The 16,591-nt window shown below is 40.5% G+C and overlaps 1 protein-coding gene across 5 annotated transcripts; it reads right to left on the bottom strand.

Annotated features, from left to right (window-relative positions):
• Nucleotides 1–480: 480 nt before the first annotated feature.
• LOC114554755 (LIM domain and actin-binding protein 1) lies at nt 481–15,992 on the bottom strand. 5 transcript variants are annotated; one of them, XM_028576769.1, is made up of 10 exons: nt 15,898–15,992; nt 12,102–12,241; nt 10,569–10,614; nt 7,019–7,453; nt 4,691–4,745; nt 4,332–4,429; nt 2,829–2,907; nt 2,576–2,607; nt 2,347–2,480; nt 481–2,214 (listed from the first exon to the last, which is right to left on the bottom strand). In XM_028576769.1, exons 2-10 carry the CDS (start codon nt 12,218–12,220, stop codon nt 1,083–1,085), a joined length of 2,130 nt encoding a protein of 709 aa, XP_028432570.1. In that variant the 5' UTR covers nt 12,221–12,241; nt 15,898–15,992; the 3' UTR covers nt 481–1,082. The 5 variants fall into 5 exon arrangements, with proteins under 5 accessions (XP_028432570.1, XP_028432571.1, XP_028432573.1 ...); XM_028576770.1 differs by lacking the exons at nt 10,569–10,614; nt 12,102–12,241; nt 15,898–15,992 and adding an exon at nt 7,811–8,549; XM_028576772.1 differs by lacking the exons at nt 10,569–10,614; nt 12,102–12,241; nt 15,898–15,992 and adding an exon at nt 8,381–8,549.
• Nucleotides 15,993–16,591: the final 599 nt, after the last annotated feature.

Genomic DNA, 16,591 nt, shown 5'->3' with positions numbered 1-16,591 from the left:
AGATCATCTTAGATGTTTTATAAACTGCAGACCTAATATTTCTTAATCGTGTATGTAAAATGAATACTCTTCCCACAGTTGTCTTGTAGTACTGGAGTAAAACTATAAAAACTATTTCAATAGACGTGATCTTATGAAAGCTGTTCAGAGAAGCATATCATTTCTGGTGTGATTTAGGTTTATTGATGTTACATTTTGTGTCAGTGTCTCAAAACTTAAAATGTAAGTACAACAACGGTACTAAATGTTCAACAGTAAGTGCTGCATAATGTTAACGGGACTAAAAATCGTGAGGCGAGTATGACTATTCGGTTACACTTTACTTAAAGGTATGTACGCAAGTGAAGTGAAATCAGATTTGTTGAAAGACAATCGTTTGCTGTGAAAAGGTGCACTTATCAGGAAGCTGGTAGTTCTGTGGTTAACGTAGATAGGTTTGTTTATGAACTCAAGTAAAAGTCTGGAGTGCAAACTCTGGTATCCTCATTGACACATTTTAATTGTTTCAACAACAGCTGAGACTGCAACGCCTAATGTGTCATTACATCACAAATTATAAAAAAAAAAAAATAGATTAATTAAAATACAAAGTGTTTGACATACTATCTAAAGTGGATCACATTTGAAAATGTTAAACACAAATCCAGAAGGCCCAAGGAGATGATATAACTTCTATTCTATTAGACTGAAAGGATCAGGTGGAAACCTTGATTATCATATTTTCTCCTGTTATTGTGGTAATGGTGGTTATTAAGGTTTACGGACTTGTCTGTATTGTATATTCCGCGAATAATTAGGTCACTCATGGTGCATATAATTATCAGAAGATAAATTAATTTAATAAAAAGGCCCAACTTCCAATCAGGAGTCATTTAAAGCGGTATTAGATATTTTTACAGTATACAATTAAAAGAAATCAAACATGTAACCATTAAGGGCAGTTATTGTAATATAAATGCACATACATACACACACCTATTACACACGTTTAGCATCTTCTTTCAAATCTGGCAACGCTACATTTATGATCTACCTATAGACTGAGAAAACAAAACTGGCAAAGTGTTGGATGGACATGACAGTCAGACTATAAGAGGTTCCTCCTCCTCCTCCTCCTCCTCCTCCTCTTCCTCCTCCTCCTCCTCATCATCATCATAGTAGCGGTTCCTCTTGATTATATCCTCTGCACTCAGCTCCTCTGCATCACTTCCTTCTTTGTCCTCCTCCCAGAAGCCCACATCCTGGGAGGCGTGGTTCTGTTTTGGCTGTAAAGGTGGAGAGGGGGACGGGGAGATATCTGGGGATATGCTTCTAAGAGAGCCTTCTTCCACTGCCATCTTGTCTGCTCCTGCCTTTCCTTTCTGTACTTGTTTGTGTCTTTCTTCCGGTTGCTCAGTCTCCACGTCGTTCTCTGGGATTGTCTCGCTTGCATTTGCTGCATCTTCGCTCGGTATTTGAGGCGCCGTCTTCTCTTTCTTTTCCTGCTGCTTCACCTGCTGAAGCTCTGGATTGTTTTCCTCGGCTGGTTCTTCAGATGAGCGTTTTTCCTCGAATGATGCTCTCCATTCCAGCAGGGATTTGAGAGGGCGCCGAGCTTCCCTTGGTGCCGGAGTAATTGCCGGGCTGGGTTTAGCTGCGAGCGTAAAAGGCCGACTGCGCTCCTTTAGAGAAGAGCTCCGCCTCAGGCTCTTCAGTTCAGCCCGATCAGAGCTCTGGAAGGAAGATGGCAGCTCGTCTCCTGGGGGCCACTTGGCTCTCCATGGTCGGCCTGAAGAAACTCCCTCCGTCACTGGACTAAGTGCTTCTGTCTCAGAGTGGCCCTCACCAGCCGAGGGAGGCCAGGCGACCCTCAGCCTGCGTTGCTCCGCTGGCTTCTCTGTAGACTCGAGCTTCTCGCCAGACCTGGCATGGGTCTGCACACGTGTCTCCAGTAAGGCAGTCAGGTCTGTAACCTTCACCTGTGGGCTTGTTTCCACAGTCGGGGTCGCCGGTTTGTCGGAGGTACTCTCAGCTGGACGCGTCACCGCTGCTGGTCCCTCGTGTTCCTTTGGCGTCACCGCTTCCTCACATTCGTCTCCATCAGCTCGATGCTCCCAAAGCTCCTTGTGAGGCCGATGGCCAAAGCCCTCGTCATAGTTGCCTTTAGCTTTAAACAGCTGGTTGAAATGGGGCTTGCAGTAGACATTACCGTGCAGGGAGGCGTAGTTCAGTATGCTAGAAAATAGAGAGTAGCAAAGATATCATTTAGCCAATGTCCCCCTTTGTGGTTCTTGAACAGTCGGTCCCTGAGGAAGCATTTCAAAATCAAAACACGTGATTACAATTATGCGACAGTGCAAGACTAACCTGAGCGTTGTGCTGCAGTGAACACAGCGGAAGCAACTTTTGTGGTAGACGTGCTTAAGAGCCACCAGTCTCTCCAGCGGGTACACCGTCTTTAGACAAGCGATGCACGACTCCCTCACCGGTGGGCTGAACTTCTAAACACACAACAACATCAACGACAAGGGTTGAAATTGGATTTTTCTTTTGATGATTCATGCATGTCTCCGGCTTGTTGGGATGGCTGACTCACCTTAAATGCTTTGGGTTGCTCGCTGCTCTCCCCTGAAACAGACGAAACACACAAAACATCAGCCACTGGTGTACCTCAGAAGCCAGCTGAAAAAGGGCAATCAAACCAAACTGTATCTCATTCTGGGTGCCAAAGTTATTTGGGTATAATAATATTGTAGTTAATGCTCTATTTCACATTTTATATCGCAAGTGATAATGTATCAAGAACAGTAACGTGGGAACATGTCCTCGGAGTATCCACTAAGACTCACCATTGCACTCAGGTGCAGGAATGTGTTTCTGATTTACTGGTGCAGATGTTTTTGGAGCAGGCACATCTGGGGCTAGACCCTGGAGGAAACACAAAGTGAAAGAAAAGAGGGAAACAAACACTCATGTCAACTGGCTGAACTGTTGTGTATTTTGCCTATTTCTGGTGTAGGTAGGAAGGAAGAAATTAAAGAAAAAGGAAGACAGCAAACAATGTACACACAGTAACATTAGTGGGCAGATCTCCAGAGGAAGACACAGACATCACCAATACATACTGTTGCCTCCATTACTACCATATATAAACGTTACTTTTGTGTTCACAAATTTGATCAAAGCTCAGTCCTCTTAAAACTTAGTGCATGAAGAATTGACTTATTTCACAATTTTTAATTGTCCAAAGGTTTCAAATGTATAATTTTTAATGTGGGGGCAAACTCCAGTAACCTTGGAAATACAGTGATGGTTAATGAGTTTGTGTATGATTAAATTTACCCATTTATAGTTTTTTAGATCACTTATCTTTTCGAAACAATTATGGATTATTGGGAAGTTTCTTAAATTCCATTAATTTAGAAAAGACACATTTCGTAATATACAATACAATAAATAGTTATCTAAACATCAAAGATTTTTAATTGATAAATTAAAACTGGCCCTTTGTTTTAAACTGCAATTAAAATTGCTTTATTAATGACTGCTGGCCTTTAAAAAGGAACACGCCGACTTATTAGGACTTTATCTTATAGACCTTTTTCACGGCAGACTTGTTGACATGTCATAGTAGGAAAAGCACAGGTGTATTCAAAACCATTAATGATGGCTGCATTCCACTTAGGAGAGGTCTTGGTATTGTTCATGCTGACTCACTGAAATATCTTACTGGGACACTTGATGGAACTGAGCCATCGTTAAGGTTATCAATTTCAGCTGTGCTTTTCCTACTATGACAAGTCAAAAGGTCTGCTGTGAAAAAGGTCCATTCACCGTTTCCCCCACCTTTAGATAAGTCCATACATACCCTTCTCATCTCCGTGCGTGTTGTAACTCTGTCCGACGGCCCCACCGGTAGCTTAGCCTAGCAAAGATCCTGGAGGTAATCGGTTCCAACTAGCCTACTGCTCCCAATAAGTGACTAGTTGTAATAAGTAGGCTAGTTGGAACCGATTACCTCCAGGATCTGTGCTAGGCTAAGCTACCGGTGGGGCCGTCGGACAGAGTTACAACACGCACGGAGATGAGAAGGGTATGTATGGACTTATCTAACTCTGGGGGTTACAGTGAATAAGCTAAAGTCCCAATAAGTCAGGGTGTTCCTTTAAAAACACCTGCAGCAGAATTTTATTAAACACATAATTATTTTTATTAAAAACTTAAATTTGAATGTTTTAATCTACCTTTTTTGTGATTATTTTCACAAAGATTTAAGATTTCATTGATATTTTTGAGAGATTATATTTTTGCAGTTATATTTTTCGAATTCCGCTTCTGCTGCGTGAACTCACAGAGCGAGCGGTGCCTTGTTTAGAAACAGCAGCCTGGTACTTGGCCATCTTCTCCTTCGTGGATGTGGACTCCAACACTCTGTCAGACACAGACAGACCTAAAGCAGAAGACACAATCACACGTAGTGCTTTAACTGCAGTAAACTCACACGAAAACTGTGGCTGCATTTAACTAAAACAGCAAATGATTGCTCTTCAGTTCAAAAGTATTATTCATGATCTAGTTGTTGTGGCACATACTATTGTGCTCACAAAACTGCTTATAACTCCGTAGTTTTGGGATTAAAGGCTAGCGATGTATAAGACCTCTGCGGGTTATTCAAAGGGCTGTGTGTAATTGTGTGTGCGTTGGTCTTTACCGCCATGTTGGTCCATGTCCTCCGATGAACTACTGCGTAATGTCGTCCTGCCTCCCTGTAAGAGTAAAACGATTGGTGGAATCAGTGAAAAAGAGGGGGTTCGGTGCCTTGCTCAAGGGCACCTCAGCAGTGCCCAGGAGGTAAACTGGCACCTCTTCACAGAAACAACACATTGAAAAAGTGGTTAAGTTTGTGTGCGATTTAATACTAAAGGCTACTGTTTTAGCCTCTGCCGATTAGTGCAAAGGGCGAGTGAGAGTCCGATATTTTGATTTCTGAGAGAAAGATATTCGGGTTAAAAGTAAAAGTTTCCCCAGTCTGTATGTGAAGTGCTGCCTGTCCTATTGCAGGTGGATATCACAAGTCATCAGGACCGGTGGAAAAGCACCCCATATAGATCAGCACCGTGATGAAGGACATGGGCAGAACCTGAGTCCTCAGAAAGAATATTATGAAGTGGTTGCGTTCTCATTAAAGTATAAAAAAATAAAGCTAAAAGCCTAGATTTCCAAATGAACATCTTCTGTGTTTCAGCTATTGTCCAGACTTATTCTTAACAGACGTAAATCTTCAGAGACACTACTGTATATCTAAATCCTGACTCCAGATTCTACTTTTACTTATCACATAAAGGCCTCTGACAAAATGTCATAAGGTCCTTGAAACATATGTGCCAGACACCATCTACAGGCTCCATCTCAGCAACACTTCCCCAAAGAAAGGTCTACTATGAGAGTCACCGGTTATTACCATTGGCCAGACAGCCACCAACATGCTTTTGACCTGCAGTCCAAAGAACCAAAACTCTTCCATCACACTTTACTGAAAGAGTGAGCTGTGTGTGTGTGTGTGTGTGTGTGTGTGTGTGTGTCCATGTGTCACCAACACTAATGAGTAAACCAGACAGTTTCTCTCAGCAGTTATCCTGTGCGCACACACGAGTGGAAAAGGGTTTTGGCAAATTAAAGTAGCTCATTCCTTTAGGCTGCTTCCCTGGGATTGTGGAGTGAGTCCTATTGTGCCCCCATCTTCCTCAGCCACGTACATCCAAACACCAACAGCATTTTAAAACACTCAAAGGTTCAGTTGAACGAGGGCATGGGTGCATTAAACTACAGCACTTGTGTTCACTGAATGAGAAGAAAGTCCACCTTTTGACCCAGTTTTGACAGTAAGTGTTACAACACTGCTAGTCTTCCCTGTAAATGTCCACCAGTAACTTTTACACTTCTTCTTTCCTTGTGGTGACGTAATGGTGTTAGTCATACTGTTGACTTCAAATTCAAATTCGAAAGTGCAAGTTACAGCTAAGTTAGGTTGTGTTCCTTTTCACTTGATTATGAATATCAATTCACGCAGTGGTGTGACAACTGCTGCACATACACCGAACCGCACAATGTAACATTAAAACCAAAACTGAAAATAAAAATCCAGAATACACACTGTGGCTAAAGCAAAGTGAGATAAAGCCAGTTGCTCCTCAGAGGTGATCCTCTGAAGAAAGAAAGAGCCCTGGGTCAGGAATGTTCCTACATTCCTCTGTTATGGAAGGTGAAGACTGGAGTGCTTGTTGTTTTGGGCCGAGAGAGAGTGACAGGGAGAGACAGGAAGGGTGGGGGATGAGACATGCCAAAATCCAGGTGGAACAAGACTACTTCAGAGAACACAGGGACCAGAGAACACTAGGAAGAATACATCTGGAAATAAACAATCTTAAAACACACAACAATGCCTAACACTGAGTATTTATCGTCAAAGAAAGGAGCTTGGTTTTAACGGTTATTGCTGGTTGAAAAAATATTGTGGTCAGTAAATGTGACTTCTTTACATGTGTGCACTAATTACAAAGTCCAAGCCTTGATATAATAATTAGCGCATAACAAGCCTTGTAAATTAGCATCTAAACGGTTAAGCGTTCTTCAAATATGCTCATTAAAGCAGCTTCAGGTTATGCAACATAAAGTTAACCACATGAGAAAAACATTTTGCCTTTTTTTCTCAAGGAAGGTTCAGAAAATATGTTTTACAGGGCTGACCAACATCAGATCAGTAAATCCTATTGTGGTTACAGTTAATGCCTGAGCAACATGGCCAATAGATGCACAGCTGGCAAAAAAAGAAGAGACTAAGAGCAGCCTCATACACAAAACAATAATGCAAACAAATGCAATCTCAATTAATGTCAAATATATGCACAAACTGAGGACTTTTGTGTAGGTCCATAAATAATGTAATTATTAATGTATTGAGGGGGTGTCCTAGTGCTTGCTGAAGTGTTCAGAAGAAGAGGCTGCAAAGCAGAAAAAGATCTGATCTGTCTGGATCTACCTTGCCCATGGTGTCCTCTCCCCTCTCAAACTTCATCTTCAGGTTGTTCAGTGGCACTCTGGGTTTTTCATAAGAGGCACAGGGGCTGGTTGGAACTTGCTCTTCAAGCTTTTCCGGTCTTTCACGGTGTGTCAGCTCACACCTGTCCATGCCTCTCTGCTCTTCACCTTTGGATGCTTCTGGGGTAACTGCGGGCTGCTCGACAGGACTGGCTGGGAGTTGACCTCCCCGAGCGGTGGGCAGGCCGGGGCTCTTCACTGGAGGACAGTCCTCAGTGATAGTAGCGGACTTGGCCAGAGCAGGAGGCCTGCTGTGATAGCTGGACGGGCTCGGAGGATGAGGGATGGAAGAAGGCTTGCCCTGTGCCGGCTCCCAGCGCTTCTTTAGAGCACCGAGGTTGACTGACCGCATGGAGGGCGATGCCCTCTCAAAAGACTGTGAGGAAGAAAAGAAGAGATTAAAAAGTTTAAAAACACTGCCAATCAAAAGCAACAGTATAGTCTGTTCTTCTTCTTGTCATTCTGTGTACATGCTGAATTATAGAAGTATTCCATTTGGCAACACATGTGCAGTACTAAACATACAGCTTAAAGCCCAATGCAGCAGGATGGAAAAAAAGGAAATGCCAAAATTTGAGTTTGGCTTCACTGACAGATTAGGTGAACAGCTGTTCAAAGCTGGTCCAGGAAGTAGATGTTTTGCTGTGGCCACTAAAGGCAACGCTTGGCTCAAGATGGATATAGCAGGCAGATATTTTTTCCAGCTACATTCCTTTCCTCACGACAACTTCACCTTTCCCAAAAAAACACGAAGGAGGGCTCTGTTCACTACGCAGCCATTCGTGACAATAAAACACGTTGAGCCGCAAACAGCACAGCAGAACAACAGGAGGCACACTACTGCCGTGTGACCGCCGGGAACTTCCTTCATTATAAAAGAAGAATGACACGTTGAAGAAAGAGGATGTGGACATGTGAATGAATCACTCTCATATAAGAAAACTTAAACTTAGTAAATCTTAGAAAACATTGTGAGCTTTTGTAGGCAAGCCTCTCAGCTGAGGTCAGGTCAGTAGGAAACATTTTAACACTTATATATTATATAAATGTATCAGCATAGTGCACAGTGCAGTGCATCAACTAAATCTGGTACATTTACAAATAAGTTGGAACATGCACAAACAAAGACAGACAGACGAAAAAGAGAAATGGAAGACGAAAGACATAAGAATAAAGAACTGAAGTGCACAAAAGTTACAGACACACAATTACTGTCTTTGTGAGTGAAGTCGAGGGTGAGTGGAGAGAACTGGACAGTCACAAGATTGTTCCGGTTATTTAAGCAAACAGACAAAAAAGAAACCTTTGCGTATGAGTACCCAAACGAAGTGGAACCACAACTTGACAGCAAGGAAAGTGAGAGTCCTTTGGTTGGTCCCTCTCTATACGTCAATGTGCTGAAAGACAGCGAGACAGAGCTCTCCCAGATGTTAGCAGCTAGAGAAAATCTACTAGTAAGAGCTAGCCCGGCCCCTTTCACACCAGGAAAGTAAATGGGAGAGAGAGACAGAGAGAGAGACAGAGAGAGAGTGAATACCCAGGAAACCAGAGCAGGAAATGATACATTCAGGGAAAAGTTAACTCTTTGTTCGCTACGTTGGCTTTGCCATTTTTCCACTTGCAAATTATTTCTGACAATAACAGCACTAAAAATGTGTCTATGTAGCACTTATTTTCACAGACTGAACAAAGGTTTTGGGTGAGGCAAAAAGTGACAAATGGAATACAAGACAAGATGGATGGAAAAATACTGGTACAATGAAAGAACAAAAGCCATTAAAAAAAAAAAATCACCACGTGAAAGCTGGAATGAGTTGTCTCATAACAGAGTCTTATATAGTATTTTAAACACTCCTCAGAGCTCAGATACTCTGGGAGTTGCACAAAAAAAAGAGCTAATGACAGACGCTCAGTCAGTTCTGGACCTGTGTCCAGACAACAGAAGTGTCAGAAAACACACACCACACAATTACAAGCAAAACGTTGGGAATTAATCTTGGGGGCCATTGATTTCTCAGTTTTAAAAGTATTTGCTAAAAATGTTACGCAACTCTAAACTTGTTCGTTGTTTAACACAATTTAAAATTCATGTACTGTAACTGCATCCTGTACAATATTAAAACTGACTTGCTTGATGGAAGGGTTATCCCTGAATCTGTTGATTATATTTTGATCAGTAATTTACTCTAAAAATGGCAAAACTTAATCACAGATGTTCATCAAAAGTTCAAAGTGATGTCCAAAAACTCCATAATAATCAATAAAAACATAAAACCAGCAAATCTTCACATTTAAGAAGCTATGGCCAAAATATTTGACATGTTCGAAAAAGTCCTCCCTTCCCCCAACACACACACACACACACACACACACACACACACACACACACACACACACACACACACACACACACACACACACACACACACACACACACACACACACACACACACACACACACACACACACACACACACACACACACACACACACACACACACACACACACACTTTCATGCTCCTCATTCAAACTTATGTTATCCTTAAATATTTGAACTAGTTTTCTGTAACCGTCCTGTAGTGGCATCAGCTCATATCCATAAATACCATTGGTTCCTGAAAATTATTACAAAGTATGTTGAATCACATCAAAATGTAAATCAAATATAAAACATTAACCTGACAACCTGAACATGTAGAGAGAAATTTGCTTCTTCATCTTCAAAGTTAAACACTGCATGTAAGTAAGTAACGCAGGAATATATAGTATATTCATACCGTATTACATTTCTACTGGAGTAAAAAAATATATATGCCATTGTCATTACCAGCCAGATTGTTACAGACACACACTGGTAAACATTGGCAAATTTCATACAGTACATTTACAGCAACATTACCTTATATTTCTTCATGGTATTCGATGATCAGTTACTCATTTAATCTCAGTACTGCTTTGTTTAGGAGTCTTTCACACTGCCACAGTTGGAGCCACAAAGAGCTTTTAAAAGGGGATTACACTGAAGTAGGATTATGGGTTTGATAGCCTGCCCATCGCAACAAGTGGCCAATGAGAGGTCAGCCAAGACAAGACATTTGGCCTAGACAGTGTGTTGGCATAGTGAGTGTGTGTGTGTGTGTGTGTGTGTGTGTGTGTGTGTGTGTGTGTGTGTGTGTGTGTGTGTGTGTGTGTGTGTGTGTGTGTGTGTGTGTGTGTGTGTGTGTAATAATTAGTTTAGCATCACCAGCAGCTACTGAGCAAATTAAGCAAGACATGCACCATACACACACTTCATTTAATCATGTAGCTTGCTAGGAGAGGCTTATCAAAATGCTGTAAACAAGATGTATCATAGATGTAGATTTTCATGTGAAAAACTTTAACTTACATTTGTCTTTCGTGTATCAAATTCAGCTGTACACTACTTTTTCATAAACCCTGGGAAACGTCTGAAATAAAATGTCTCTATCCCCTTTACAGAGATACTTACTCCCTTTTTCTTCTCGGCACTTGACTCCTCAGCAGCTCTCTGGTACCTGAGAGAGACAGAAGAAACATTGACCTCTGGTGACTCAAAAAAAGATTACTTTATAATTTTTAGATTTTAGTTTGTTAGACTTTATTTTAGCTTGCAGCTTGTTAAGGTATGGTTTCAATTTAGTTTCAGTTATTCTTACATTTTGAAGGGGTAATACCTACAAACGTATTTCTCCCTTATGTACACACTTTATTTGAAGGGGTGTACATAAGTCTGACATGGCACCTGTTATGAACATGGAGTCTTTTTGAATGTTCATGACTGTGTTGAATGTTCACAACTGACATTTTTAGTGCAAAGTTAGCATTTTTTGAGACGTTTGTGTTATGACAACTTGACATTAACGAAGACAACAATCTCTGTACTGTGGCAACTTGACCTTAAGTAAGACAACATAACCTGTCATAAATATGTTATGGCACGTCTAATTATCAAACTTTAAGAAACGTTTATGTGTTAACATAAACTGTCATTAAGTGGTTGGTACATTTACATTGGCTGTCATGAGACCATTATAATTGGGTCGTGAATATGTTTCCTTGATCTCAAGTAAAGTGAATAATTTGGACCAAAACTCATTAAATCATCTCGGTACTGCATCCACTGTCGTCAAACTGGTCCTATAACTTTTATGAAATCCTAATGACAAGTCCAAATGGGTCCACTTTACTTGAGGTCAAGGAAAATATTCATGACACAATTATAATGGTCTCTTGACAGCCAATGTAAAAAACAACCACTTAATGACAGTTTAATGTTATTTTAACACATAAAGCTAAACAGTTGCCTGCTATGACATATTTAGGACAGGTTATGTTGTCTTGCTTCATGTCCAGTTGTCATAACACAAACATCTCTCATCTGGACGGTGATGGCGCAGCGGATATGACACATGCCTTTGGTGTGGGAGATGTGGGCTCACTTCCCACTGTGATACATCAACCAATGTGTTAAGACACTTAACCCATAGTTGCTCCAGAGGAGCAATTGTTAGGTTGCTTTGGATAAAAGCGTCAGCTAAATGACATGTAATGTAATCTCGAACAATGCTAACTTTGCATTAAAAGTGTTGTACGTTACCAAATGACACTTAATGACGACATGACAGCTGACAGTATGTCATAATCATGATGGTGTCATGTCAGTCTTATGCACACCCGTTCGCATAAAGTGTTACCAATTATAAATCATAAAAATATTGAGAGGCCATTTTCAAAACATCATCACCTTAGTCAAAAGGGTAACCACTTGTTTTCTGGCTGCATAAATGAAATGCACAAGCAGACTCAACAACAGTCTGAAATAATGTAATGTAGCCCTAAGTAGAACTCGTACATTTTGTCTTTTCAAAATTTAAAAATTTAAAAAAAGGAATTTTCAAAAGTCTTTTAGAAATGTATTTCGCATTAATTTCTTGAATTACAGATAGAGTTACGTTAAGTGTACATTAACAACAAACATTACTGAAAACCAGATGTTACTCACTTGGAGAAGCGTTCAGCAATGGCATTGTTTCTCCCTCGGCCGCTGAGTGACAGCTCCTTCGCAGTGACACGCAAGGACTGTGCTGCCCAGCACCGTCGATTGAATGGACCACTTTCCATCTCTGGCAGCTATTTGAATACCTGAAATACAAACCCAACCGCCATAAACCACGTTCATTAATAAGCTAATCATAACTCTTCGCTTCTAAATTATTTCCCAAACCTTTACTGGAGAAAACTAAACTTCAGTTATACCATTAACCCCATATGCTGAGCCACATCCTAAATTTGCAATTAAAACCAGCTTGCAACATTCTTGCTTCTTGTAGCCTGAAAATAAAACGCTTCTCTCCATCATCATCTGCACTTATTCACCAGTCTACTTTTCATCTCACTATAGAATTATCTGACATCTACAAGTTGTGTGTTTTAGGCGATTGAGACCACCATACTGACACCAAAAAAAAACTATCTTGATCTGTACAGTTTCTTCGGAGGGTTGGTGCCAAAGTCTACAAGTTTGTGATTGTAGAGGAACTATCAGCTGACTGAGATCACTGATTTGCAAGTTTGTAACATGCTCTCCATCAGTTTAGCTCTTTGTCACCCCCCCCACAACATGACATACATACCAAAGAGTATATGTGATCATACAGTAATGCATGCAAACAAACAAGTTGACATGTTAAAACTTGCACTCCAGCTCGTTCCGCATGATTGCAAGATGCTCATTATGCGAGGATAACTCGCCATGGGCAACATTTACAAAAACCAGAGAACAGCACATCCCAAAACCTTTAAAATCCCTAAAAGGTTCTTTTTTTTTTTTAAATAAAACTGGGCTGTAGAACCGCGTTTTTGAGATTGGTGTTGAATGACCAAAATGCACTGCGCCACAACGGAACAATAGATGCTCCCGCTGGTGGGTGATGTAATGCGAGCACGTCACAGATTAATATGGCGGCCGACTGGTAACAAACAATCTCATATAACAGTTAAACGGTAAGCTGAAATAAATTTCTGAAAACATTTTAGGGCGAGAAATGGGCAATATAGTAACAGAACCTTGGTTCATATTTAATCAGCGCTGCATAGTTTTAGAGTTTTATCTGAGTTTTGGTTGAACATCAGCAAAGTATCCCTTTAACTTCACTTGAACAAACCCACACTTAAATAAGTGCTGCAGACGGATGATGAGTCTCCGATTCGGTTTCTGTGTCTGGAGAGACATCCTTATGTCAGACCATGACTCTCTATTCTAGTGCTCAGACAGTATATTATAACTAAGAGTTTAAATCACTACTGTGCACAGCTGATAGACTCCATAATCATTTCTCTTACTATCTGGGCCTTTTCACTCAGGGGCCCTTATTACATCAGATACAAAGTTCTTTCTGAAAGTACAGGAAGATTGATGGATGACCAACTCATTTTACAAAAAGACAGAGAGAAAAAGAGAGGGAGTTCATGCAAGCCAGCGCCCACACTGAACTACATTGACTGCAGCTGCAAGCTCAGAGGAGTCAAGAGAGAGAGAGGAGGAACGGAGCTGTAAATCAGAGAAATAAAAATATAATTCTTAGCGACACAGAGAGAGAGAGAGAGAGAGAGAGAGAGAGAGAGAGAGAGAGAGAGAGAGAGAGAGAGCACGGCGGTGCTGAGAGAAATAAAACTTATTGTGATCTAAAAGCACAAATAAATAACCATCAAACACTCAACAGATGATTTTGTAGATACAGACATTGTATTTTATTATTGCAGGTGCAGCAGTCCTAAACAAGGAAGTAGGCTATTCTAGTATTGATTTATGACAACTTTAGGATGAAGGGAGACAATGTCTCTTTGATGGACAACATTAAAAGTAAAGTCAGCTTTGTTTTTGGCTTCCCAAATAATTTTAACATAGAAAATGAGAGAAAGATCGGGCGAACCAGCTCTCAAACTGATCTGCTGGCTGTAGACGTGTGTCTTGGGCGAGCAAGAGAGAGCGAGAGAGAGTGCAAGGTGAGAAACAAAACTTATTTTCTGATGGTTTCTCAGCAGTTATGATCTAAAGCAGACAAAAAGCTTTTGAGACAAAAGCTATTTGTTTTTTTTTACCCTGCAACCACGAGCAGGCACACTTTTTTTAACATGATGGCGATGCTGAAATCATTAGTGAACTTCCTTTTTCTACCCTGTTAGTCATTTTGCAGGATATAAAGCCAGCACTGGATAGCAGGCAGGCAGGCAGGGACACACCCTGAACAGGTCACCAGTCTGTCACAGGGATAACGCAGACTGAGTTTAGAGTCGCCCATCCACCCCTTTTACATATCCTCAAATTGTTGAAGGAAGCCCGAGCAACTGAAGAAAACAGGGAGAACACACAAACTTCCTGCAAAAATGGCAGCGGTTAAGAAACTTCTCACTCATTCATAAGTGTACAACAAGAATAGTTGAGCTAAACAGAGCAGAAAATCAATACACAGCCGGAATGTTTTAATTAAGGAGTAGGGTGGGATTAAAGCACGCTTTTCTTGTATGAGAAAACAATTTTAATTTTGAATTTCTTTTGCATTGCCTTCTGCAGACCACCCTCACTAATTATGACATAGGTCACTATTCAAATCCAAATAAAAACCAAACAAACCAGTTAGATTTGCATTTACCTATAATTGGTTTAGTTGTTTTTTTGTAAAAACAAAATTCTTCCTCATAGGTCAGATATAGAATTTAGAGGTACAGTTTGCAGCATTATTAATTAGCATTTTACCTTTTTTTTGTATGACAACAGGTCAATGTAATCTTTTATAAATTGCCATACTATCAGCTTCATATTGTTTCTTTGCTTTAACTCCACGCCTTCTGGCATGATGCCATTTATTTTATGTAGCCTACTTATCTGAATTCAAGCTTTGGGAGAGAGAACATGACTAAATCGGTATTAATCAGAGGTAAGAAAATGTACACAAAGGTGTTTCAGGTACACTGCAAGTGGAGCACACAGGCTATCTGATATATGAGCTTTTGAAATCTAAACACCAGCATTTAGCTTCATCTCCATCACTTGTTATCAGTGAAATGTAGATACTGACCTTTAACCCTGGCTTCAAGTCAAGTTCTCCTTAACAACATAACCACCACACTCAGATACAGTATGACTCATGAGTAAGGAGGAGTCCGCATTGCTTAAGGCGTGATTGACTGTACGACACAATTCTTGGCCTATTAAAAGGACAACAAGCACAAAATCTGTTGTTTATAAGGAAATAATTGAGTTTGACATGAAGAATCTGAGGCGATACAATAAATAGACGTGTGTGTGTGTGTTGGCAGCCCTGTTCAAAGGGCAACATGTTATTTGAAGAACTTTCGTTTCAGGTGTGCAACACTGTAAACGCTTGGTAGAGAACGTTTGTGACGTAAAATGACGAACTTTAATCTAGTTAAGTATATGAGGTATATACAGTAAATATCGTTATATATTTTCATATATAATTCTGTTACATGTAGACTAAGTTGTATTTAGACTAAGGAATAAGTCTAAGTGACAAGTGATTAGGAAGTGACAACCTAAGACTACAGACTTAGCAGCTGGACTGGTTTGGCATATAAACTATTCTCGAAAGACAGTGAGTCTTAGAGAACAAGGCAGAGTATGTGCACGTGCGTTTTTATAAAAATCACCGCCTAAATCTAAAAACCAACAGACTTGTTCGACTTTTTGAAATAGTCTACATCTAGTATTTTTATAACACCCCTAGCTCGAGTAATTAACATATATTTTCACGTCCTTGCTTTGAGTTGCGTCTTACCTGTAGGAACTTCCGTTGATTCTGGTGAAACCTTGAGACACCTGAAACTAGCTGCCGCCTGTGCGTCACCGCCCGGTGTGGACAGAGGTGGAGTGAACAGAAAGGTGTCACAGGAGTGGAAGAGCTGGGTCATGTGTTTTTATGCACCAATGACCTTAGGTATTGCATTACCCCTACTCGGTACATGTCTGTCCCAAATTTTGAGAACAGGCAGGCAAAACGCTTCCATTTTTCAAGCGAAGAGAAAGTAAGCAGACCTACTGAACAACTCAGGTTTCTTCACAGAGCGGCAGTTGATTCCCCAGGGGAGTGACAATGCAGCGATGAGGATTGAGACAGAGTTTGGTTGAGCATCGCTCTCGTTGGTTTAGGGTAAATGAAGGGAAATGTTATAATTCACTACTATAGGCCTACTATAACTATACTAAGCTACTAATAATGGCAACAATATTTAAACTGAATTTATATAGCACCTTTCATTCCAAAATTTACAAAAATTGTAATGTCCTGAAAGCAAAGGTGACAATGTAGCCCAGTGCCTGCAGAACAATAGCATGTCAAACAGTACCTTTGTGAGATCTTGCATTATTCATTGTAAATGGGAATACAAATAGGTTGTCACTGTGCATGGTGCAGAAGATGTTTGCATTATATTTGTCTAATATAAATAAGGCCAGTGGAGTGGTGTCATAAG

Source organism: Perca flavescens, chromosome 4 (assembly GCF_004354835.1).
Source record: "Perca flavescens isolate YP-PL-M2 chromosome 4, PFLA_1.0, whole genome shotgun sequence".
In the NCBI taxonomy this organism is placed as follows: domain Eukaryota; kingdom Metazoa; phylum Chordata; class Actinopteri; order Perciformes; family Percidae; genus Perca; species Perca flavescens.
The sequence above is the reverse complement of the archived record's forward strand: the minus strand, read 5'-3'. Positions and strand labels throughout refer to the sequence as shown.

What these genes read in the sequence shown, in the direction of transcription:
- LOC114554755 (XM_028576769.1), bottom strand. Translation starts at nt 12,220, where the DNA reads ATGGAAAGTGGTCCATTCAATCGACGGTGCTGGGCAGCACAGTCCTTG. An exon ending in AACAAGGCACCGCTCGCTCT is followed by an intron (nt 2,908 to 4,331) that starts GTGAGTTCACGC and finishes TGTTTCCTCCAG; the next exon opens with GGTCTAGCCCCAGATGTGCC. An exon ending in TCCTGCACCTGAGTGCAATG is followed by an intron (nt 2,608 to 2,828) that starts GTGAGTCTTAGT and finishes CGTCTGTTTCAG; the next exon opens with GGGAGAGCAGCGAGCAACCC.